Source organism: Oncorhynchus mykiss, chromosome 22 (assembly GCF_057628025.1).
Source record: "Oncorhynchus mykiss isolate SJ-2025 chromosome 22, ASM5762802v1, whole genome shotgun sequence".
NCBI lineage: Eukaryota > Metazoa > Chordata > Actinopteri > Salmoniformes > Salmonidae > Oncorhynchus > Oncorhynchus mykiss.
The window spans coordinates 40415825-40442126 of record NC_143043.1 but is presented as its reverse complement, the minus strand read 5'-3'; the positions used below and the strand labels follow the sequence as shown (position 1 = coordinate 40442126).

Genomic DNA, 26302 nt, shown 5'->3' with positions numbered 1-26302 from the left:
CTCTTTAGATTTGTGTGTATTAGGTATATGTTGGGGAATTGTTAGACTATTTGTTAGATATTACTGCACTGTTGGAACTAGAAGCACAAGCATTTCGCTACACTCACATCAACATCTGCTAACCATGTGTATGTGACAAATAAAATAAAATGTGATTTGATTTATTTTTACCATACAGTGATTTAGACAATGTAGACTACCCCTCTGCCTATTGGCCTATTTGCATATTCAAGCCTGTCTCAAAATACAACACTGCCCCTTTAATTAAAACATAAGATTTTTACTTGACTGGCTTTTCAAAAATAGCTTGAAATATAGTCTACACATTTTGTGCTCTTGTAGGAAGCAGTATTACTGACCTATACTTATCTATAACTGGGCTAATAACTCGCTAACTTGCAAAGAATATCAACAGAATGTGTACGCAAACGGCTCTGCGCTCTGATCTGAAGTCATCTGAAAAGGCATTCACTCACACATGATTGAAAGACCGCAACCACTAATACAATTATCCTCCATTGCACTCTGGCTCTGCCTACAACAAAATTACAGACTCAATCTTGCAAAGTTAGATTTGTTTTGGTTTGTTACATTGAAAAGGGGCTGATATAATGTTTATCCAATCACAGAAAAAACGTTGATCTATAGTGCAAACTAATGGGGCGAACTGAGTGAAGTTCAATCTCTTGCGTATTTGCATGGCATTTCTTCTGTGCGGCAGTCCAGGAGGAAATGTGCTTATGTGCTCAGTTTAGAGGGAACATTGATTGCAACTATGGGTAGAGTTGAGCATGTTTACTGGAACACTGTAATACAGATTACATGCCTGTCAATATTGTACACACATTTGCTTTTCTTCCTTCATAGTACCATGTCAGCAACAAGGGGTGTTGAAATTCACACATAACACATGGCTAGTAGCATATCAATCACCATTCTAGCCATGTGTTTTTCTGTGAAAGGTGTACAAAACAATAGTCATATTCTGACTAAGCACTGACTTTGCTAACAAGAATGTTCTTTCATACAGACACTGTAGTGATAGCACAATGCTATTGAATAGAAGTTTAGAAGGAAATGGAAAAACCTAGCTATAAGACAGCCTTGTGAAAGAAAGCCCATAGCACTACTGTTAACCTTCCGTTTGTAATTTCAGGCATCTTCTTCTGCCGTCCTGATGAGTTCATTTGCAACAACACCTTATGCAAGCTCCATGCGTGGGTGTGTGATGGCAAGGACGACTGTGGAGACAACTCAGATGAGGACACAGAGATGTGTGGTGGGTTGAAATAACAACTTAGATCTTTGATGGATATTTTATTATAACTCCATGCAAGGTCATATTCATGTTTGAAATGGTGGATTCTGTTGAATGGAATAGAATGGACTTTGTTGAATGGACTAGAATGGAGTAATTCAAATAGACTAGAATGGACTATGTTGAATGAACTAAAATGTATTTGACTGTCTGCAATACTTGTGTTATTCTTCTCCCCTCCAGCCAAACTTTCCTGTCCCCCCACACGGCCACACCGATGCAGAAATGACCGTGTGTGTCTGCGCCCTGACCAACTATGTAACAAGGTTGACGACTGTGGGGATAACTCGGATGAGGAGGAATGTGGTGAGTTTACACCAGCTACAGTTGAAATTACATTACATTTTTCTTAATCAAGAATGTTGAACTAAGGAAATTGTATATTCCAATAAAACATTTTTCCTAATCGTATCAGTGCGACAACAGCAACAATGTTGTATTAGTCAAGTTCCTTTGATTTCCCTACAAACTCCACATCACATCATATAAAGATATCTCAGAGTTCCACTCATCCTTTCATGCAAATGCCTTCTCTGTTGCCGATGCAGCCTGACGTGTGTTTGGCTTCTGTGTGCGTCCCAAAGCAGAGGTGGTGTCTGGCAGACCCAGACGGTGTGGGAAGGCAGAGTTCACCTGCAGTACCCAGCGATGCATCCCAGCCCAGCTGCAGTGTGACCTCTTCATTGACTGTGGGGACGGGGGATCGGATGAGCAAGACTGCAAGGCCTGTATGTGTGTGTGTTTTGTGTGTCACACAGATCAATATCCTTCTGTTTAGATTGAAGTATTAAATGTTTCTAGGGAGGAACTTGATCCGTGAGATAATCTAGGGCTCTTCTGCTATATTCTTCTGCTAGATCCAAATGTTAGATGATGTCAGAACATTTATGGCAATACATGATCCAAATTTGCTGAGTTTTTTGTTTGTTTGAAGAAAGTTGATCTTCACCTGGCTTCCACGCATCAATGGAACAACTTTTTGCAAGTATATTCGATGTATAGAAATGTGTTTTCATGTGCAATCACATTGTCTTCGACTGTAGCTTCCAATGGAGACATATGTGGAAAGAAAACAAACCCATGTGGGGAGGATGCAATTTGCAATCAGACAAACACAAATGCAATATGTCAGTGCAAATCTGGCTTCAGGAGGAATCTGAAGACTGCCCAGTGTGAAGGTACTGTACGTCCTGGTTTTCCCCCTCACTGTTTAATTAGACAGAATAACGTTACCGTAATAATAAATGGCATTCTTTAACACATTTAAGAAATATATACATTTAACTAATATGGTTAAATATGTACATAGCCGTGGTTAATGAAGAATATACATCACATATTGCTTTCTAGTTTTTCCTTAGACACCAATTCCTTCAATATATTTATCTCCGAGTAGGTGTTTATAGTATCTTAGTAGCTTTCACTTACAGATAATATAGTAAGCCATCCAGTCTCAATGAGCTTAAGTAATTACGGATTGAGTAGGCAAGTTATGCATAATTTAGTTGGAGATAACGATATCTGCGATTATAAACTGAACTCTAAACCTGGCTTTTGCCTCCTAGTTATTGCTTTTGTGCTCAGTGGTTATTGATTATTCTATTAAGGGGGAGAGTAACTAAGTACTCAAGTTGTAATTGCCACTTTCGTAATGGGTTAAGACTCTTTCTGAAAGATAACCAAGGACCATTTAAACCCAGACTTCCTATGCATGTTGTCATCACATCAGCTGACTGCTACTCTGAATATGACTCAGTAACTGTTGCTTAGTAAAGCTATATATGAACGTGCTTCAACATGTGAAACTGAACCAGTGTTAACAGCAATATATATATATATATATTTAGCAGGTTGGCATTAATTGGGATGACTAATTTACTGGTAGGCAGCTCTGCAGGGTAGTCTCTCAGCCAAGTCGTAACATCCGATTTTAAATTTAACCTTAACCCTGAATTTAACCATACTGCTAACTTCATGCCTAACCCTTAACTTAAGACCAAATAGCACGTTTTTGTTTTCATACATTTTTATGATATATACCAAATGTTGACATTGCAACTGTCCAATCTAGTGCAAATCTCACTTTTTTTTAAAGTATTTTTTATTTTAATTTCAGTATACAATAGGTATCCTCAAATCCTATAGGTTAGGGCAATATCAACATTAACTGACATTTCTGATTTGAGAGGTATGGCAGCTTAACTGTTTCCATGTGCAGTACAGTAACTGAGTGTTTTTCCTTTTCTCTTCAGAAATCAATGAGTGTCTTGAGTTTGACACATGTGCTCACTATTGTACAAACACTAAAGGATCCTACAAGTGTACTTGTGACAAGAATTTCAAGGAAATCAATAGAAACTGTATAGTAAAAGGTATGGACCATTTTATTACTGTATGTTCTAACTGAATTACATTGAACTATCATCTTGATGTGCCACAAATTGAGCTAGGATTTTTTTTACTGTTGTAGTTTCAATTGATATACAGTATTTTATCTGGTATTTTTAAGCTAAAAGGAATTAAAACAGTATACTGTTAGTATATTATGTATTTCTATGAACTGCAAAATGTTCTTGAATATTGTATACCCTTTATTTGAAAAGATTAGTTTTATTCAATAGATGAAACTGTACATTATCCTTACCACTCTTCATTGTAAAGATACTGTCATAGTTATCAGATAACTTTTACATGAAGACAACAGGAATGTATAAGTAATACTGAATGTATACAAGACCAGTCATTTAACAATTTAGATAGTATAAAACTGAGCTGTTTCTGATGTGACCAATAAGGATTACATTAATAATGATTGGCAATATTCACTAAAATCTATTTCACATCTTTTCTCTAAAGGGTTAAAGTTACGGGTGTATACACCACTGTGATACAGTGCCTTCGGAGAGTATAACATATTCTAAAAGTTGTTGTGTTACAACCTTGAAATTAAAATATATTAAATATTTTTTTTCTTCTCAACCATCGACACACAATACCCCATAATGACAGGGAAAACATGTTTTGACATTTTTGCAAATGTATTGAAAATGAAACAAATATTTACACCCCTGAGTCAATACTTTGCAGAAGCACATTTGGAGTCGATTACAGCTTTGGTATATCTTGATTTGGGGATTTTCTCCCATTCTTCCTTGCAGATTTTCTCAAGCTCAGTTAAGTTTCCAAAGATTTTCAATGGAATTCAAGTATGGGCTTTTGCGAGGCCATTCGAGGACTTTCACATTCTGGTTTGTCTGTATGCTTGGTGTCATTGTCCTGTTGGAATGTAAATCTTCGCCTTCACCCCAGTCTTAGGTTGTTTGCACTCTGAAGCGGGTTCTCATCGGGGATTTGCCTGTATTTGGCTCCATTAAATGTTTCCTCTATCCTTACCAGTCTCCCAGGCCCTGCCACTGAAAAACATCCCCATAGCACATCACCTGGTAGTGATGGTGTAAGACGGGTGGTGAGCTGTGCCTGGCTTTTTTCCAGACATAGCGCTTTGTATTTAGGCCAAATAGTTACATTTTTGTCTCATCAGACCACATCTCATCAGAGTTTTTCACTTGCCTTTTTGCAAACTCAAGGCATGCTGTCATGTGTCTTTTTCTCAGGAGTGACTTCTGTCTGGCTACTCCTATAATGCCCAGATTGGTGAAGTGCTGTAGAAACTGTTGTCCTTCTGTCATGTTCTCCCATCTCAGCCAAGGAACTCTGTAGTTCTGTCAGTGGTCATTGGGTTCTTGGTCACCTCCCTGACCAAGGTCCTTCTTGCCCGGTTGCTCAGTTTGATCGGACAGCCAGCTCTAGGCAGAGTCTGGGCAGTTCCATATTTTTTCAGTTTCCCAATGATGGAGACCACTGTGCTTTTGGAAACTTTCAACATTGTTGTATGCCCTTCCTCAGATATATGCCTCATCACAATTCTATCTTGGAGATGTAGTTTCTGCTCTGACATGCATTGTCAACTGTTGGACCTTTTATATAGACAGGTGTGTTTCTTTCTAAATCATGTCCAAACAATTGAATTGGCCACAGGTGGACACCAATCAAGTTGTAGCGACAACTCAAGGATGATCAAGGGAAATTGGATGCACCTGAGCTCAATTTGGAGTGTCATAGCAAAGGGGTGTGAATACATATGTAAATTAGATATTTCTTTCATTTTCAATAATTTAGCAAACATTTATAAAAACATGTTTACACTTTGTCATTATGGAGAATTGTGTGTAGATGGGTGAGTGAAAAAGACATTTAATCCATTTCGATTTCAGGCTGTAACACAACAAAATGTGGAATAAGTCAATGGGTATGAATGCTTTCTGAAGGCACTTTTCCCATTTTAATGACATATCCCCTCTATCCCCACTATTCCTACTGATTGGCACCACAGGTAGTAGTAGTAATAAATTACTGGTCTTGTTACTATGTGATTATATATTATTATCCTGATCCACAAGGAACATGTCATGTATATGGGGGCAGTTTGTTGGACACAGATTCATCCTAATCCTGGAATAAAAAGAAAAATCAAAGTAGAATCTGCATCAAAAATGCTTTTTAGTCCAGGTCTAGGCTTAATGTGTCCAGAAAACTGCCCAAGAATGTTTATATATGACTTGATTGCCATATATTATACTTTTTTGCTTCTGTAAATTCAATTATGCTGTCAAACTGTTGTTTAAAACCCCAAATGGAATTTAGCCACTTTTCATTTTTTTTGCATATTAATAACTCAACAACGGGCAGGACCAGAAGATCGAGTGCTCTACATAGCTAATGACACTGAAATCCGAAGTTTTGTGTATCCGTTTAACCAGAGCCATGGACACAAATTCCTCACTCGCATCGAGGACAATGCCCGCATTATTGGGATGGATGCTCTGTTACACCAACAAAAGGTTATCTGGGCTACCCAGTTTAACCCCGGTGGACTTTTTTACAAAGAAATCCTAGACAAGAGTCAAACTAAAACTAATGTCGGAAACATAGTAAGTATTTCCAAAGGTGTGGTTAGGGTGGTTGGAAAGTCTACTTTACTTTGAAATGTATGATATTGTCCATTCAATGTCTGCTTACTAATATCCACATCATATCTACAGTAATGTTTAAGTAACACTATCACAAGATATGCATGTTTTTTTTTCTTTTCTAAATCCATTGAAGCTACAGTATGCCTTGGTTACTGCATTTGAGCACAATTAATTATAAAATGATTAGCCGTGAGAGCGTGAATATAGCAGTGAGTGCTTGAAGATTAAATGTATCTCATATAGTCACATATCTCATGTGAGCTAGAGTATAGAACATTAGGAAGGTGCCAAGCTTTTTCCAGGTTTTGTTTAAAATAAAGGAGAATAACAACACATTTTTGAAAAATTGTCTATGTTCCTAACCCCCTCTGCCTTGATGTTGGACTGTCTGTCAATGTGCCCACCTCTCTCACTCAGGGAGACAAGGTGGAGCTAGAGGGAGAGCTACGTCACAGGGTTATACAGCCCCCCACTCAGTGCAGTGCTAGATAGAACTTTATGGAATAAAATATAAACGTTCTGTCACAGCGAAATTACTAAAATAGGGAAAGCAAATCGATTGGGAGATATGGCATAACATTTTATGTGAACAATTTGGGTCGAGGGTTCACAATTGTACCTTTTCCGAGATCCCAGCCAAGCAAGGAGGGAACAGCAGCCAGCTCATGCAACAACACACACACAAGGGGGCTCCTCAGAAACACAACACACTGGAAGTTTCCAAAATTCGACGTTAGCACATCACCCAACACAACACGCCTTTTACTATATTGTTAGAAGCATCATCAGACCTCGCTAGTAGCCTATTTAATTTCTCTCTTTCAATGCTCTGGAAACGAATCAGAAAATGCTGTGCTCTAAAGATGGCATCGTAGCCACACAAATACATAATTGTCAATCTGATCAGAAACACTGTGCCCACAACCTTTATCTCCTAATTGATGTCGCTGGTGTATTTTGTTAGAAGTTTGAAATATATTGCACAATAGGCAATAAGGTTTTTCCCTGGTGCGAGTACAGTACAACACGCATAACAAGCTCGATAAATGTATACTGAAGAAAAGCTTCACCCACATTTAGATAAGAAAATATCCGCCTACCTTTCTATCATGTCAACCATCCATCCAAAACAAATAATTCCATATGTCTGCCTTTTTTTCTTGATAAACTTTCACATAGCCTATTCCATGATATGGGGTAATCCAATGAGCAACACTGCAGCTGTTGATTGCAGTGATCATCATTCTTCTATGCTATACATAATCAATATATGACTTTCACATGTAGGGTATTTTATGCAAGAGTATTTGATTTAAACATAGGCTATAGGAATACCTTTCAATAATGGTTACATTATGACATTCTTCTGCTTGCTCGAGGAAGGTAATTTGGCCCTGGCTTGCAAATTAAATCCTCTGCATAGTTTTGTAAATGATTGCATTATTCTATCGATTTGAAAATGTAAATGTAGGCTAATAATCATTTTAATAAAATAATATTTGATCTACCCCAATGAAAACTTGGACAGTGAGCATACTGTAAGTCGCATTTCGATAGCCTAGCTACTGATGCATGCATCTATCTATTATATCTGCAACAAATTAATTTAGAAGGATATGTTTGCTGTCAGCTGGCTACTGTAGGAACATTACAGTCTAATGAAACATTTGTACATAAATGAGCCTTTTAGCCCATATGTGTCATCTTATGAAGTGGATGTTATGTTGCAATCTCACTAGTCTTTCATTCTAAATTTAGTAGATATATTTTGGTGTGTAGCCAACTGTTAATAGGGAAGATGGACAGTGTTGATTGGCAGGTGCAATTATGTACAATGGAGTTACAAGATAAAAGTGGGAGGCGGAATAAGGTCGGCTCCTTTCCTCAGAAATTGTCAAATTGTGAACCCGTGACCCAAATGGATCACATAAAATGTATATGCCATATCTCACAATCGATTGGACTTCACAAATGTTGTATTTTTGGTTTGATAGAATGTTTTATATTTTTCGTAGATTAAAGATATTACACAAAGTTCTATCTAGCGATGCGGCTACTGGAAAGTTTTATAACTCTGTGATGTAGCTCTAGTTCTACCTTGCTCTCCCTGAGTGAGAGACATACACGCTTTGACAGACAGTCCATCAACTAGTCAGAGGGGTTTAGAAACATAGATATATTTTTGAAATTTGCCGTTGTTCCCCTTTAATGCAATGAATGTCTCGGACGATTCATTTTTCTCATTTGTAGATATGGCTACTGACAAACTCAAAGAAAGCCAGTAAATTGTTTTACGATTAATGACACACATCTTTCAATGTCATTTGGAGAAACTATTATTCAAATACCATGATGTACATTGATCTAAAGTTTGAGCCATTGTTGTCTCATTGGAAACATTACGGTATAGAATAACCTGATCACACGCAATACTTCTTACACATTAAGCATAGGCTACTAAACCTTTACTAGCATCAAGTATTGGATTAGACATACCGTTATCATGTTTGATAGGGGAAAGAATAGTGAGTGCATCTAAATATGTCAATGGATAACACAATTCTTCACATCTGAATGTTAAACTTTATTTGCCATATTTAATACAAATACCTTGAAAGTCTTTGTCATGTTCACGCTTTCATGTTTACAAGCTCTGATTTTCCTTGCAGTGTTCAGACTTCCGTAGACCGAGGGATGTGTCTGCTGACTGGATTACAGGAAATATCTATTGGACAGACCATTCTCGAATGCACTGGTTCAGCTATTACACAGCCCACTGGACTAAGCTCAGATACTCTATAAACGTGGGCCAGCTCAGAGGGCCAAATTGCACCCGTCTGATAACTGACATTGCAGGAGAGCCGTATGCCATCGCTGTCAACCCACCGCAAGGGTAAGAGCATCCTTTTCATACAATGTTCAATTTCATCATTATGTTGTCACTTTATACCTTTTTGCTTTGTCATTATTTTGTAACTCTGCTGAAGGAAGACGGCTGTGCAATTTTGAAAAATGCATCCAAGATGGTTTCCAAAATGTGTTTTCTTTACTGATTTGTTAAACCATACATACAGTATTTGACAGGGATTCCATAAATATATCAGTGGTTCCTGGGATTCTATAAGTATAGACAGGGATTACAGGGATTCTATAAATATAGACAGGGATTACAGGGATTCTATAAGTATAGACAGGGATTACAGGGATTATATAAATATAGACAGGGATTACAGGGATTCTTTAACTATAGCAGGGATTCTATAAATATAGACAGAGATTACACGGATTCTATAAATATAGACAGGGATTACAGGGATTCTATAAGTATAGACGGGGATTACAGGGATTCTATCATTTATAGCAGGGATTCTATAAGTATAGACAGGGATTACAGGGATTCTATAAGTATAGACAGGGATTACAGGGATTCTTTAACTACAGCAGGGATTATATAAATATAGACAGGGATTACAGGGATTCTATAAGTATAGACAGGGATTACAGGGATTCTATCATTTATAGCAGGGATTCTATAAGTATAGACAGGGATTACAGGGATTCTATAAGTATAGACAGGGATTACAGGGATTCTTTAACTACAGCAGGGATTCTATAAATATAGACAGGAATTCCAATCTCTGTGCATTTAATCCCCTGATATCCATTAGACCAGATGCTATGGAGACCCAACAGAAAATACTTGTCTTTGTACCTTCTACAGGATGATGTATTGGACAGTAATAGGTGATCATTCTCATATTGAGGAGTCGGCTATGGATGGGACTATGCGTAGGATATTTTTGGAGAAGAACCTCAGGAGACCAACAGGTATCTACAGTACAGTGTCTCCTCATGTCACATTAGTATGTTTGATTTAGCTAACATACTGTACCATAGGATAACACTTTTTCACAATCTTGTTAAAGGCAATGACTGTAGGAGTTGGTAAGACAGCAAATACCGATCTGGGACCAGGCTAGTTGTAGACTAGAGGATAAAGCTGGTTAAAATAAGGCCATGGAAAAAGTTAATGAGTGTCTCTGACAGACCAAACCTGTTGTTATGGTCTTGGGGGAGACACTTGGTGCTGATCTAGTTTTTAAAGATGGTTTGGCCTCTTTTAAGATCAGGGACCCATGAACTGTCCCCAAGGTAGAAGGAATTCACAATCTGTGTAAAAACGCACACCGATTTAATCACCATGGCAACTTGGGTATTTTATCCACATGATAGAAATACATAGTAGATTTAACACCAAAAATCTGTAATTAAAAAATATATATATGCTGGTATATGCAGTACCAATCAAAAGTTTAGACACATCTACTCATTCAAGGGTTTTTCTTTGTTTTTACTATTTTCTACATGGTATAATAATTGTGAAGACATCAAAACTATGAAATAACACATATGGAATCATGTAGTAACCAAAAAAGTGTTAAACAAATCCAAATGTGATTTATATATTTGAGATTCTTCAAAGTAACTACCCCTTGTCTTGATGACAGTTTTTGCACAAACATTTGACTGGTACTGTATATATCCTGTAGAATGATTCCATTGAAATGTTAATGACTTTCTCTCGGCTGCGAAGGAAGTGAGGTACCAAAAGGAAATAGATGAAATAACTGTCAGTTTATGCAGTCTATCTGCAGTTTATATGGAATGTTGACAGCTGCAATCCATGCAATTGTGTTCAAATATTTCAAGAACATTGTTTCTAATCTGAAAGCTCTCAAAATGAAGGCATCCATATTGATCTTTACAAAAATTCATGAGGAAAATAAAGCTTGTTCTCTCATCCTCACCAGGTCTGGCCATCGATTACTTCAACCAACGTTTGTACTGGGCTGATCCTGAGCTCTCCGAGATAGGCAGTGTGAGATTGGATGGGTCGGACCCTCTGGTTGCAATCAGGGACAGACACGGTAACACCACCCTGAGAACAAAACAAAGATTTACTTTCCTAGCACATACTAGCTACTGATGTGATCATTGTTTAATTTCCTCTACATTTTATCAACAGATTGCTACAATAACATAGTGTGTGCGTTTGTGTTTAGTGTTTCCCTTAGGATTTTTTCCAGCAACTGTGGCAAAGTTGCATGGGGGGGGGGGGGGGTAGTGGCCGTGGCCAATGGCACAGTCTACCACCAAAATGTTTAGAGGCCCTCTTGGCTGCAGAGACAGCATTTTGTTCTTTTAAAGTACATTTCCTGCAATTCTAAACATTTTGTCAACACTAATGCCGGGTTTGCATGATATCTGAATGACTCATACATTATAACAAAATCAATGACATGACCATTTTTATTCTCCCTGACTGTCTAGTTTTTATTTTGTTAGTTCTCAAAGGAAAATATATAGCTCCATTATCTTTTCTACATACATGGTTTTAGGCATTTAAGTTTGCACTGAAAACATTTTACCATCCCAAATAGGATTTTCTAAAAAACATATATATTATTTTATTTTTTCAGTGTTCATGGTCATATGCTTCTTTCCACCCTGCCTTCATTCTGTTTCCATGGCTGTGTTCCCAGGAATATCCCAGCCATACAGGATTGACATATTTGAAGACTACATCTACGGGACTGGTCTAAAACATGAAGTCTTCAGAGTTCACAAGTATGGCAAACAGCCTGTGGAGTTTCTCCACTTGGGTCTCGAGAAAACGACCAATGTCCTGATCTCCCACCGATATAAGCAGCAAGATGGTAAATATATCAAATCTACTGCTGTGTTTCAATGGGTCATTTAATGAATACAAATGTTAATAAGGGTCTTGGGTAATGCAGGGAAATTAGGAGGGTCATGTGCATAGTGAAAGTACCATTTGAATAGCCTTCAAGCTTAAATGGGTGTGGCAGGTAGCCTAGTGGACTTGTAACTGAAAGGTTGCAAGATCGAATCTCTGAGCTGAGCTGACAAGGTAAAACTCTGTCGTTCTGCCCCTGAACAAGGCAGTTAACTCACTGTTCCAAGGCCCTCATTGAAAATAAGAATTTGTTAGGTAAAAAATGGAAGTATAACAATGGCAACTAACATGATATGCCAGTAACATGATTTTGCCGTTTTGGTTAGTGATTATTGTCTTATTTCACTGTAGAGCCTTCAGCACTGCTCAATATGCCTCAATATGCCCTCTTGTCCCGCCTCCCACACATGCGGTGACCTCACCTGGTTTAATTGATGTCTCCAGAGACAATACCTCTCTCATCGTCACTCAATGCCTTGGTTTACCTGTATTCACATCCTACCATACCTTTGTCTGTATATTATGCATTGAATCTATTCTACCGCGCCCAGAAACCTGCTCCTTTTACTCTCTGTTCCGAAGGTACTAGACGACCAGTTCTTATAGCCTTTAGCCATACCCTTATCCTACTACTCCTCTGGTGATGTAGAGGTTAACCGAGGCCCTGTAGCCCCCAGTACCACACCTATTCCCCAGGTGCTCTCATTTGTTGACTTCTGTAACCGTAAAAGCCTTGGCTTCATGCATGTTAACATTAGAAGCCTCCGCCCTAGGTTTGTTTTATTCACTGCTTTAGCACACTCTGCCAACCCAGATGTCTTAGCAGTGTCTGAATCCTGGCTTAGGAAGGCCACCAAAAACCCTTTCATTTCTATCCCTAACTATAACATTTTCCAACAAGATAGAAGTGCCAAAGGGGGCGGAGTTGCAATCTTCTGCAGAGATAGCCTGCTGAGTTCGGTCTTATTATCCAGGTCTGTGCCCAAACAATTTGAGCTTCTACTTTTAAAAATCCACCTTTCCAGAAACAAGTCCCTCACCGTTGTCGCTTGCTATAGACCACCTTCTGCCCCCAGCTGTGCCCTGGACACCACATGAATCGATTTCCCCCCATCTATCTTCAGAGCTCGTGCTGTTAGGTGACCTAAACTGGGACATGCTTAACACCCCAGCCATCCTACAATCTAAGCTTGATGCCCTCAATCTCACACAAATGATCAATGAACCTACCAGGTACAAACCCAAATCTGTAAACACAGGCACCCTCATAGATATCATCCTACCCAACCTGCCCTCCAAATACACCTCTGCTCTCTTCAACCAGGATCTCAGCGATCACTCTCATTGCTTTCGTCCATAATGGGTCTGCGTTCAAACGACCAACCCTCATCATTGTCAAATGCTCCCTAAAACACTTCAGCGAGCAGGCCTTTTTAATCGACCTAGCACGGGTATCCTGGAAGGATATTGACCTCATTCCGCCAGTAGAAGATGCCTGGTTACTCTTTAAAAGTGCAATCTTAAATAAGCATTTCCCATTCAAAAAAATGTAGAATCGCGAACAGATATAGCTCGTGGTTCACTCCAGACCTGACTGCCCTTGACCAGCACAAAAACATCCTGTGGCATACTGTATTAGCTTCGAATAGCCCCCGCGATATGCAACTTTGCAGGGAAGTTAGGAACCAAATACACAGTCATTTAGGAAAGCAAAGGCTAGCTTTTTATTTTTTTTCCTTTTTTTAAATTTTTATTTTTACCCCTTTTTCTCCCCAATTTCCTGATATTCAATTGTTTTAGTTGCTACTATCTTGTCTCATCGCTACAACTCCAATACTGGCTCGGGAGAGACGTTCTCCAATACACAACCCGCATCCAACCCGGAAGCCAGCCGCACCCATGTGTCGGAGGAAACACTGTGCACCTTGGTTAGCGCACACTGCGCCCGGCCAACCACAGGAGTCGCTGGTGCGCGATGAGTCAAGGACATCCCTACCGGCCAAGCCCTCCCTAACCCGGACGACGCTAGGCCAATTGTGCGTCGCCCCACGGACCTCCCGGTCGCGGACGGTTACGACAGAGCCTGGGCGCGAACCCAGAGTCTCTGGCCTTTCTTTGGACACTGTGTTAACAAACCTCCAGACGAGCTTTAATGCCATTTAACTCTCCTTCCGTGGCCTCCAACTGCTCTTAAATGCAAATAAAACTAAATGCAGGCCTTAACCACTGCGCCACCCCTAAGGCTAGCTTTTTCAAACAGAAATTTGCATCCTGCAGCACAAACTCCAAAAAGTTTTGGGACACTGTAAAGTCCATGGAGAATAAGAGCACATCCTCCCAGCTGCCCACTGCACTGAGGCTAGGAAACACTGTCACCACCGATAAATCCACGATAATGGAGCATTTTTCTACGGCTGGCCAAGCCTCCCCATTTCTCCTTCACCCAAGTCCAGATAGCTGATGTTCTGAAAGAGCTGCAAAATCTGGACCGGTACAAATCAGCAGGGCTAGACAATCTGGACCCTCTCCTTCTAAAATGATCACCCGAAATTGTTGCTACCCCTATTACTAGCCTGTTCAACCTCTCTTTTGTATCGTCTGAGAACCCCAGAGGTTGGAAAGCTGCTGCGGTCATTCCCTTCTTCAAAGGGGGAGACACTCTAGACCCAAACTGTTACAGACCTATATCTATCGTACCCTGCCTTTTCTAAGGTCTTCAAAAGCCAAGTTAACAAACAGATCACCGACTGTTTCGAATCCCACCGTAGCTTCTCCGCTATGCAATCTGGTTTCCGAGCTGATCATGGGTGCACCTCAGCCGCGCTCAAGGTCCTAAACGATATCATAACCTCTATCGATAAGAGACAATATAGTGCAGCTGTATTCATAGACCTGGCCAAGGCTTTCAAATCACCACATTCTTATCGGCAGACTCAACAGCCTTGGTTTCTTTCTTTTCTCTGTATACATCAAGGATGTCACTCTTGCTGCTGGTGATTCTCTGCTCCACCTCTACACAGATGATACCATTCTGTATGCTTCTGGCCCTTCTTTGGACACTGTGTTAACAAACCTCCAGACGAGCTTTAATGCCATTTAACTCTCCTTCCGTGGCCTCCAACTGCTCTTAAATGCAAATAAAACTAAATGCATGCTCTTCAACCGATCGCTACCAGCACCTGCCTGCCCGTCCAGCATCACTACTCTGGACGGTTCTGACATCTACAAATACCTAGGTGTCTGGTTAGGATGTAAACTCTCCTTCCAGACTCACATTAAGCATCTCCAATCCAAAACAATCTAGAACCGGCTTCCTATTTCGCAACAAAGCATCCTTCACTCATGCTGCCAAATATACCCTCGTAAAACTGACTATCCTACCGATCCTTGACTTCGGCGATGTCATTTACAAAATAGCCTCCAACACTCTACTCAGCAAATTGGATGCAGTCTATCACAGTGCCATCCGTTTTGATACCAAAGCCCCATATACTACCCACCACTGTGACCTGTATGCTGTCCTTGGCTGGCCCTCGCTTCATATTCATTGCCAAACCCACTGGCTCCAGATCATCTATAAGTCTTTGCTATTTAAGGCCCCGCCTTATCTCAGCTCACTGGTCACCATAGCAGCACCCACCCGTAGCAGCAGGTATAGTTCACTGGTCACCCCCGAAAGCCAATTCCTCCTTTGGCCGCCTTTTCCTTCTAGTTCTCTGCTGCCAATGAATGGAAAGAATTGCAAAAATCACTGAAGCTGGAGACTCATATCTCCCTCACTAACTTTAAGCACCAGCTGTCAGAGCAGCTCACAGATCACTGCACCTGTACATAGCCCATCTGTAAATAGCCCATCCAACTACCCCATCCCCATACTGTATTTATTTATTTTGCTCCTTTGCTCTCCAGTATCTCTACTTGCACATTCGTCTTCTGCACAACTATCACTCCAGTGTTTCATTGCTATATTGTAATTACTTCGCCACTATGGCCTATTTATTGCCTTACCTCCGTTATCTTACCTCATTTGCACACACTGTATATAGACGTTTTCTATTGTATTATTGACTGTATGTTTGTTTATTCCATCTGTAACTCTGTGTTGTTGTATGTGTCGACTGATTTGCTTTATCTTGGCCAGGTCGCAATTGTAAATGAGAACTTGTTATCAACTTGCCTACCTGGTTAAATAAATGTGAATAATAATAATAATTTAAAAAAAAACAATAGTAACGACAATGTCGCATTGATATTCTATCTGGTTCACCAACACAGACTGCAGATAACTGTGGGTCCACAGTCTGGATGGAAGTGCAAGAGCTCTGTTTCTTGAGCTAGTTTTTCATTTTCTCAAGTGTGGGACATGAGAGTCATTTCATCTCCCATGTTAGGAGCAATCAAACCAATATATCCTTCATCCTCTGCCTCTCCACTTCTCCTTTCACTGTAGCTCTCGGGTGCTATTTGTTATCTGTATCGTGTTTAGAGTTGTGGCGCGTCAGGCACTAAAGGGCAGCTGAACCGTTCCCCAAAGACTCATTTGTCCAGCTTCTGCTGCTACTCTCTGTTTATTATCTATGCATAGTCACTTTACCTCTACCTACATGTACATATTACCTCAATTACCTTGACTAACCTGTGCCCCCGCACATTTACTCTGTACCGGTACCCCTGTATATAGCCTCGCTACTGTTATTTTATTGGTGTTTTTTAATTATTTGTTATTTTTCTATTTTCTTCTTCTTCGTTTTTTGTGTGTGTTTTACTTCAGCTTATTTTAGCAAATACTTTCTTGACACTTATTTTTCTTAAAACTGCATTGTTGGTTAAGGACCTGTTGTATTCAGCGCATGTGAAAAATAAAATGAGATATGATTTTTGTAGCCTACTCTTTGGGCAGCATAAGTTAATGCACAGCTAGCAGAACAGAAAGACCAGGAGTGTTACATGCTGACCAGACCGCACCAGTGCTGATTTTGTCCCCCCCACACCAGACGCGATCAGGGCACGCAGGTTGAAATATCAAAACAAACTCTGAACCAATTATATTACGGTAATTTGGGGACAGGTTCAAAGCATTAAACATTTATGGCAATTTAGCTAGCTAGCTTGCTGTTGCTAGCGAATTTGTAATGGGATCTAAACATTGGGTTGCTATTTTACCTGAAATGCACAATTTCCTCTACTCCGACAATTAATCCACAGATAAAAACCCAAATTTGTTTCTAGTCATCTCTCCTCCTTCCTTCAGGCTTCTTCTTCTTCTTTGGACTTTAAATGGCGGTTGGTAAGCAACTTTTATCACAACCGAATGACGTGTGGACCTCAGTTCATCTTTCAATCACCCACGTGGATATACTGTATGCTCCTAAAAACCAATGAGGAGATGGCACGTGGGTAAATGCTCCTAAAAAACAGTGAGGAGATGGGAGAGGCAGTTCTTGCAGCGTGTCGAGCATCACAAATATAATCAAGTTCTATTTTAGTGCCTGACTAAGCAATAATTTAATAACATGTATGTGTACATTTATTTTGCAATGCGTCCGGTCTGGCCAGCATGTTGCTGTTGTTTTGATGTCTTCAGCAGAATACATGGACACCCATTATTTCGCTAGCTTTGAACCACGATGATCCCTATCACCCCAAACACAATCAATTTGTGTTTTTTTTGTTATTATTGAAAACCCAAGGCTTCCAAAGTAGTGTTCACTAACAGAAAAGGAAAGGGGGATACCTAGTCAGTTGTGCAACTGAATGCATTCAACTGAAATGTGTCTTCCACATTTAACCCAACCCCTCTGAATCAGAGAGGTGCGAGGTGCAGCCTTAATCGACATCTATGTCATCGGCGCTTGGATATAGTAGTCCTTTGGGACCAGGAATTGAGTGGAATATGGACCATATGTCTTGTTGATTCTGAATAGAAATACATTTGTGCACAATATTAACTAAATCCATAAGGTTTAGCCTCTTCCCTGTGTGTTTCCCTCAGAATGTTTAATGGAACAATGGTAATAACGGAGTGGATGTTTTTTATTTGACGACTGTATTGAAGCTTCGGCTTGAATGATAAATCCTCTTGGCATTAACATTTTTTTTATTTAACTAGGCAAGTGACACAAGTGAACAGATTGTTATTAACAATGATGGCCTACCCCAGCCGATGCTGGGCCAATTGTGAGCCGCCCTATGGAACTCCCAATCACGGGCAGATGTGATACAGCCTGTATTTGAACCAGGGACTGCAGTGGTGCCTCTTGCACTGAGATGCAGTGCCTTAGACCACTGCGCCATTCTGTTTGTCTCTTGTCTTTCTGCAGCGGTCAACCCGTGCCTGAGAATGAACTGTGACTTCATGTGTCTACTGAACCCAACTGGCGCCACCTGCACCTGTCCAGAAGGGAAGGTACTGGTCAACGGCTCTTGCAGTGATGTCAACGTCTCAGGTAATCTCGTCAAGACCCCTGCTTAGACCTCACCTACTGCCTCCAAATGTAATTTCACCTCTAAAACTGCTACAAAAGCAAGACCTAGCTGAGAAGGAACTTGGCCAAGTAAAATCTTTCTGAATCGCTCAGCATTTTGTGTACAGTCGTGGCCAAAAGTTTTGAGAATGACACAAATATACATTTTCACAAAGTCTGCTGCCTCAGTTTGTATGATGGCCATTTGCATATACTCCAGAATGTTATGAAGAGTGATCAGATAAATTGCAATTAATTGCAAAGTCCCTCTTTGCCATGCAAATGAACTGAATCCCCCCAAAAACATTTCCACTGCATTTCAGCCCTGCCACAAAAGGACCAGCTGACATCATGTCAGTGATTCTCTCGTTAACACAGGTGTGAGTGTTGACGAGGACAAGGCTGGAGATCACTCTGTCATGCTGATTGAGTTCGAATAACAGACTGGAAGCTTCAAAAGGAGGGTGGTGCTTGGAATCATTGTTCTTCCTCTGTCAAACATGGTTACCTGCAAGGAAACACGTGCCGTCATCATTGCTTTGCACAAAGAGGGCTTCACAGGCAAAGATATTGCTGCCAGTAAGATTGCACCTAAATCAACCATTTATCGGATCATCAAGAACTTCAAGGAGAGCATTTCAATTGTTGTGAAGAAGGGTTCAGGGAGCCCAAGAAAGTCCAACAAGCGCCATGACCGTCTCCTAAAGTTGATTCAGCTGCGGGATCGGGGCACCACCAGTACAGAGCTTGCTCAGGAATGGCAGCAGGCAGGTGTGAGTGCATCTGCACGCACAGTGAGGCGAATACTTTTGGAGGATGGCCTGGTGTCCAGAAGGGCAGCAAAGAAGCCACTTCTCTCCAGGAAAAACATCAGGGACATACTGATATTCTTCAATTGTGCAGGGATTGGACTGCTGAGGACTGGAGTAAAGTCATTTTCTCTGATGAATCCCCTTTCCGATTGTTTGGGGCATCCGGAAAAAAGCTTGTCCGGAGAAGACAAGGTGAGCGCTACCATCAGTCCTGTGTCATGCCAACAGTAAAGCATCCTGAGACCATTAATGTATGGGGTTGCTTCTCAGCCAAGGGAGTGGGCTCACTCACAATTTTGCCTAAGAACACAGCCATGAATAAAGAATGGTACCAACACATCCTCCGAGAGCAACTTCTCCCAACAATCCAGGAACAGTTTGGTGACGAACAATGCCTTTTCCAGCATGATGGAGCACCTTGCCATAAGGCAGAAGTGTTAACTAAGTGGCTCGGGGAACAAAACATCGATATTTTGGGTCCATGGCCAGGAAACTCCCCAGACCTTAATCCCATTGAGAACTTGTGGGTCAATCCTCAAGAGGCAGGTGGACAAACAAAAACCCACAAATTCTGACAAACTCCAAGCATTGATTATGCAAGAATGGGCTGCCATCAGTCAGGATGTGGCCCAGAAGTTAATTGACAGCATGCCAGGGTGGATTTCAGAGGTCTTGAAAAAGAAGGGTCAACACTGCAAATATTGACTCTGCATCAACTTCATGTAATTGTCAATAAAAGCCTTTGACATGAAATGCTTGTAATTATACTTCAGTATTCCATAGTAACATCTGACAAAAATATGTAAAGACACTGAAGCAGCAAACTTTGTGGAAATTAATATTTGTGTCATTCTCAAAACTTTTGGCCATGATTGTCCTTCAAAAGAAGACTTGAAATTATAGCATAAGACGACATGCAATATCAAACTCTTTTTACTGGCCCAGGGCTAAATTCATGTCTCTGTAGACACTGATCATATTCATAGTTTACAAATAAAAGGTACTTCAAAAACCTGTGTACAAGATCATCATAATGAACATACTGTGTCTTGATGTGTTAAAGGCGAGCTGTGTCGGCCACCGTGTGAGAACGGCGGGCGCTGCCTTGCCAATGAGAAAGGGGACTGGCGCTGCTACTGCTGGCCTGACTTTTCTGGAGAACACTGTGAGGTCAATCACTGCACCGACTACTGCCTCAATGGAGGCACTTGCATGGGCTCACCGCTGGGTGAGTCTGCTGATAATATCCATATATTGATTGGTGGATGGCTGGATTGAACTAAAATAGTGCAGAACACTTGATTTTTACTTTATGTCTCTTTGCTACAAACCAGTCAAACGGTTACATAATGCATGCAAAAGGGCAATTATTCACAACATCTCAGTCTCTTACCACTGATGGACTGTGTGGACTCACAAGAGAAATTACCCAAATAAATAATACATGCTGCGAAGGTTTGTGTAAATGTTAAATCGCTTCATGGATTGCAAGAAAGGCATTTCACTGTACTTGTGCATGTGACATTAAAACTTGAAACAAAAAAGTCAATTTTAGAGAGTGTGCTAAATATAATACGTAAATGTTGAATGCTGACATAAATAACATAAATGCGGTGATTGAACAATTTTAATGCTCCTGTCATGACTGGGGTAGATACAGTGCATTCCGAAAGTATTCAGACCCCTTGACTTTTTCCACATTTTATTACATTGCAGCCTTATTCTAAAATTGATTAAATCTATTTTTCCCCTCCTCAATCTACACACAATACCCCAAAAATACAAATCAAAAACAGTTTTTTAGAATTTTGTGCAAATGTATTAAAAATGTAAATATTACATTTACATAAGTATTCAGACCTTTACTCTGTACATTGTTGAAGCACCTTTGACAGTGATTACAGCATTGAGTCTTTTTGGGTATGACTATAAGCTTGGCACACCTGTATTTGGTGAGTTTCTCCTATTCTTCTCTGCAGATCTTCTCAAGCTCTGTCAGGTTGGATGGGAAGCGTCGCTGCACAGCTATTTTCAGGTTTCTCCAGAGATGTTTGATCGGGTTCAAGTCCGGGCTCTGGCTGGGCCACTCAAGGACATTCAGAGACTTGTCCCGAAGCCACTCCTGTGTTGTCTTGGCTGTGTGCTTAGGGTTGTTGTTCTGTTGGAAGGTGAACTTTCGCCCAGTCTGAGGTCCTGAGCGCTCTGGAACAGGTTTTCAACAAGGATCTCTCTGTACTTTGCTCCGTTCATATTTCCCTCAATCTTGACTAGCCCTCACAGTCCCCGTCGCTGAAACACATCCCCACAGCATGAAGCTGCCACCACAATGATCCACCAAAGGGATGGAGACAGGTTTCCTCCAGGCGTGACGCTTGGCATTCAGAGAATACTGTTTCTCATGGTCTGAGAGTCCTTTAGGTGCCTTTTGACAAACTCCATGCAGGCTGCCAAGTGCCTGAGGACTGGCTTCTGTTTAGCCACTCTAACATAGAGGCCTGATTGGTGAAGTGCTGCAAAGATGGTTGTCCTTCTGGAAGGTTCTCACATCTCCACAGAGGAACTCTGGAGCTCTGACAGAGTGACTTGGTCATCTCCCCCGATTGTTCAGTTTGGTCGGGCGGCCAGCTCTAGGAAGAGCTCTAGGTGGTTCCAAACTTCTTCCCTTTAAGAATGATGGAGGCCACTGTGTTCTTAGGGTCCTTCAATGCTTCATAAATGTTTTGGTACCCTTCGCTAGATCTGTGCCTCGACGCAATCCTGTCTCAACGCTCTACGGACAATTTCTTCGACAATGGCTTGGTATTTGCTTTGACATGCACTTTCATCTGTGGGACAAAACAAATGGAAAATGAAACTGGGATCGGTGGTGATTAGAAAACAGGTGATGCCGAACGCCGCCCGAACAAGGAGAGGGACCAACTTCGGAAGTCGTGACAGTACCCCTCCCTTGATGCACGGCTCCAGCAGACCGCCGACACCGTCCTCGGGGACGACCCTCAGGACGAGGCGCAGGATGATCCGGGTGGAGACGGTGAAACTCCACCAGCACCTAGCATCTCTCCCCCGGACCGTACCCCTTCCACTCCATGAGGTACTGAAGGCCCCTCGCTTGACGCCTTGCGTCCATGATGGCTCGAACAGCATTCCCTCGATGTCCAGAGGGGGCAGAGGAACCTCCCGCACCTCAGATTCCTGGAGCGGACCAGCCACCACCGGCCTGACGAGAGACACATGGAAAGAGGGATTAATACGGTAATCAGGGGGAGCTGTAATCTATAACAAACCTTGTTCAGTCTCCTCAGGACTTTGAATTGCCCCACAAACTGCGGGCCCAGCTTCCGGGCAGGCGGAGGGGCAGGTTTCGGGTTGCATCTCTAGGGGCGCTATTTCATTTTTGGATAAAAAACGTTCCCGTTTTAAGCGCGATATTTTGTCACGAAAAGATGCTTGACTATGCATATTCTTGACAGTTTTCAAAAGAAAACACTCTGAAGTTTCAGAATCTGCAAAGATTTTGTCTGTAAGTGCCCCAGAACTCATTCTACAGGCGAAACCAAGATGATAAGTCAAACAGGAAATGAGCAGAATTTCTGAAGCTCTGTTTTCTAATGTCTCCTTATATGGCTGTGAATGCGACAGGAATAAGCTTAGACCTTCTGCCGTTACCCTAAGATGTCGGCAGCATTGTGACGTATTTGTAGGCATATCATTGGAAGATTGGCCATAAGAGACTACATTTTCCAGGGGTCCGCCCGGTGTCCTTTGTCTAAATTTGTGCGTAATCTTCAGGTGCGGGCATTTTCTCCTGGGATTCAGGAGAGAAAGCACACTTCCACGAACGATATATCATCGAAGAGATATGTGAAAAACACCTTGAGGATTGATTCTAAACAACGTTTGCCATGTTTTCAGTTGATATTATGGAGTTAATTTGGAAAAAAGTTTGCGTTTTGAGGACTGAATTTTCGTTTTTTTTTGGTAGCCAAATGTGATGTACAAAACGGAGCTATTTCTAATACACAAAGAATCTTTTTGGAAAAACTGAGCATCTGCTATCTAACTGAGAGTCTCCTCATTGAAAACATCTGAAGTTCTTCAAAGGTAAATTATTTTATTTGAAGGCTTTTATGTTTTTGTTGAAATGTTGCGTGCTGGATGCTAACGCTAATGCTAACGCTAAATGCTACGCTAGCTAGCTACTTTTACACAAATTATTGTTTTCCTATGGTTGAGAAGCATATTTTGAAAATCTGAGATGACAGTGTTGTTTACAAAAGGCTAAGCTTGAGAGATGGCATATTTATTTCATTTCATTTGCGATTTTCATGAATAGTTAACGTTGTGTTATGCTAATGAGCTTGCTGATAGATTTACACAATCCTGGATACAGGGTTTTTTTCATAGCTAAACATGACGCAGAAAACGGAGCGATTTGTCCTAAACAAATAATCTTTCAGGATAAACTGAACATTTGCTATCTGAGAGTCTCCTCATTGAAAACATCTGAAGTTCTTCAAAGGTAAATGATTTTATTTGAATGCTTTTCTGTTTTTTTGTGTAAATGTTGCCAGCTGAATGCTAATGCTAAATGCTACGTTAGCCATCAATACTGTTACACAAATGCTTGTTTTGCAATGGGTGAGAAGCATATTTTGAAAATCTGAGATGACAGTGTTGTTAACAAAAGGCTAAGCTTGAGAGCTAGCATATTTATTTCATTTCATTTGCGATTTTCATGAATAGTTAACGTTGCGTTATGGTAATGAGCTTGAGTCTGTATTCACGATCCCGGATCCGGGATGGGGAGATCAGAAAGGTTAAGAGCCGGACCCGGTCCCTAGGCGCGAACACCGGGGCCTCACTGCGGTGGCGCTCGCCTTCTGTCGCCTGATGGCCCGTTGCAGGGGCACATGGGCAGCGTCCTATGTCTCCTCCGAGCCCCGAAATCACTCATCCACCGCAGGTGCCTCGATCTGGCTCTGATGCCACGGTGCCAGAACCGGTTGATAACCTAGGACGCATTTGAAAGGAGATAGGTTAGTGGCGGAGTGAGTTCTGGGCCATCTCTGCCCAGGGGATGAAAGCCGTCCACTCCCCCAGGCAAAAACCTACCCACATTCTGGTTAACTCTCTCCACCTGCCCGTTACTCTCGGGATGAAAACCCGAGGTGAGGCTGACCGAGACCCCCAGACGTTCCATAAACGCCCTCCAAACCCTGGACGTGAACTCGGGACCCCGATCAGGCCAGTAGTGCCAGAAGACGTGGGTGAACAGGTCCTCCGCAGTCTGTAGGGCCGTAGGGAGACCGGGCAAAGGAAGGAGACAGGAGGACTTAGAAAACCGATCCACAACGACCAGGATCGTGGTGTTTCCTTGTGACGGAGGAAGATCCGTCAAGAAATCCACCAATAGGTGTGACCACGGCAGTTGTGGAACTGGTAGGTGTTGTAATTTCCCTCGGGGCAGGTGTCTAGGTGCCTTGCACTGGGCGCACACCGAGCAGCAGGAAACATAAACACTCACGTCCTTAGCCAGGGTAGACCACCAGTACTTCCCACTAAGACAGCGCACTGTCCGACCGATGCCAGGATGACCAGAGGAGGGTGACGTGTGGGCCCAACAGATCAAACGGTCGCGGACAGCAGACGGAACATACAGACGTTCAACTGGACACTGGGTGGGAGTGGGCTCTGTACGTAACGCCCGCTCGATGTCCGCGCCCAACTCCCACACCAATGGTGCCACCAGGCAAGAAGCCGGAAGTATGGGAGTGGGATTCGTGGACCGCTCCTCTGTGTCATACATCTGGGAAAGTGCGTCTGCCTTAACATTCTGGGAACCTGGTCTGTAGGATAGGGTGAAAACAAAACGGGTGAAAAACATGGCCCGAGTGTTCATTCTCCTCGCCGCCCGGATGTACTCCAGATTGCGGTGGTCAGTCCAAATGAGAAAAGGGTGTTTAGCCCCCTCAAGCCAATGCCTCCACGCCTTCAGAGCCTTGACGACAGCCAACAGCTCCCGGTCCCCCACATCATAGTTACACTCCGCCAAGCTGAGCCTCTTCGAAAAGAAAGCACATGGGCGGAGTTTTGGTGGCGTACCCGAGCGCTGAGACAGCACAGCTCCTATCCCAACCTCGGACGCGTCCACTTCCACTATAAATGCCAAGGAGGGATCAGGATGAGCCAGCACTGGAGCCGAGGTAAACAGCCTTCAGGTGACCAAAAGCCCTGTCCGCCCCAGCTGACCACTGCAGTCGCACCGGTCCCCCCTTCAACATTGAGGTAATGGGAGCCGCTACTTGACCAAAGCCCCGGATAAACCTCCGGTAGTAGTTGGCAAACCCTAAGAACCGCTGCTCCTCCTTTACCGTGGTTGGAGTTGGCCAATTACCCACGGCTGAAATGCGGTCACACTCCATCTCCACCCCTGACGTGGAAAGGCGGTACCCTAGGACAGAGACGGACTGATGGGAGGACAGTACAGGTCATGCTCCAACAGTCGACCAAGCTCCCTGCACACCTAGGGACACATTCTCGGCGCATGTAGCGGAGTATATCAGAATATCACTTACACCCTGCCCGTGCAGGTCCCTGAAAAAAAAGACTGCTGGAGCATTCATCAACCCGTACGGCATGGCGAGGTACTCATAGTGCCCAGAGGTGGTACTAAATGCCTTCTTCCACTTGTCTCCCTCCCGGATATGCACCAGATTGTAAGCGCTCCTGAGATCCAATTTTGCGAAGAAACGCGCCCTGTGCATTGACTCTATCGCACTGGCTATGAGAGGCAGCGGGTAACTGTACCTCACCGTGATCTTATTGATACCTCGATAGTCAATACATAGGCATAAACCTCCATCCTTCTTCTTCACAAAAAAGAAACTAGAGGAGGCAGGTGAAGTGGAAGGCCGAAT

At 42.0% G+C, this 26302-nt stretch overlaps 1 protein-coding gene across 2 annotated transcripts in view; it reads left to right on the top strand.

The window, feature by feature from the left end:
- Positions 1-26302, top strand: part of LOC110502094 (low-density lipoprotein receptor-related protein 1B-like) — a 225377-nt gene that overhangs the window by 181925 nt on the left and 17150 nt on the right. Inside the window, exons 62-73 of one of the 2 annotated variants that reach the window (XM_090216050.1) lie at positions 1157-1279; positions 1502-1624; positions 1906-2046; positions 2362-2496; positions 3571-3690; positions 6068-6309; positions 9021-9244; positions 10073-10179; positions 11163-11279; positions 11895-12068; positions 18430-18555; positions 20449-20613. In XM_090216050.1, coding sequence (XP_090072176.1) covers positions 1157-1279; positions 1502-1624; positions 1906-2046; positions 2362-2496; positions 3571-3690; positions 6068-6309; positions 9021-9244; positions 10073-10179; positions 11163-11279; positions 11895-12068; positions 18430-18555; positions 20449-20613 — 1797 coding nt within the window. Of the gene's footprint in view, positions 1-1156; positions 1280-1501; positions 1625-1902; positions 2047-2361; positions 2497-3570; positions 3691-6067; positions 6310-9020; positions 9245-10072; positions 10180-11162; positions 11280-11894; positions 12069-18429; positions 18556-20448; positions 20614-26302 lie in introns of both variants that reach the window. The other variant, XM_090216049.1, reaches the window with a different exon arrangement.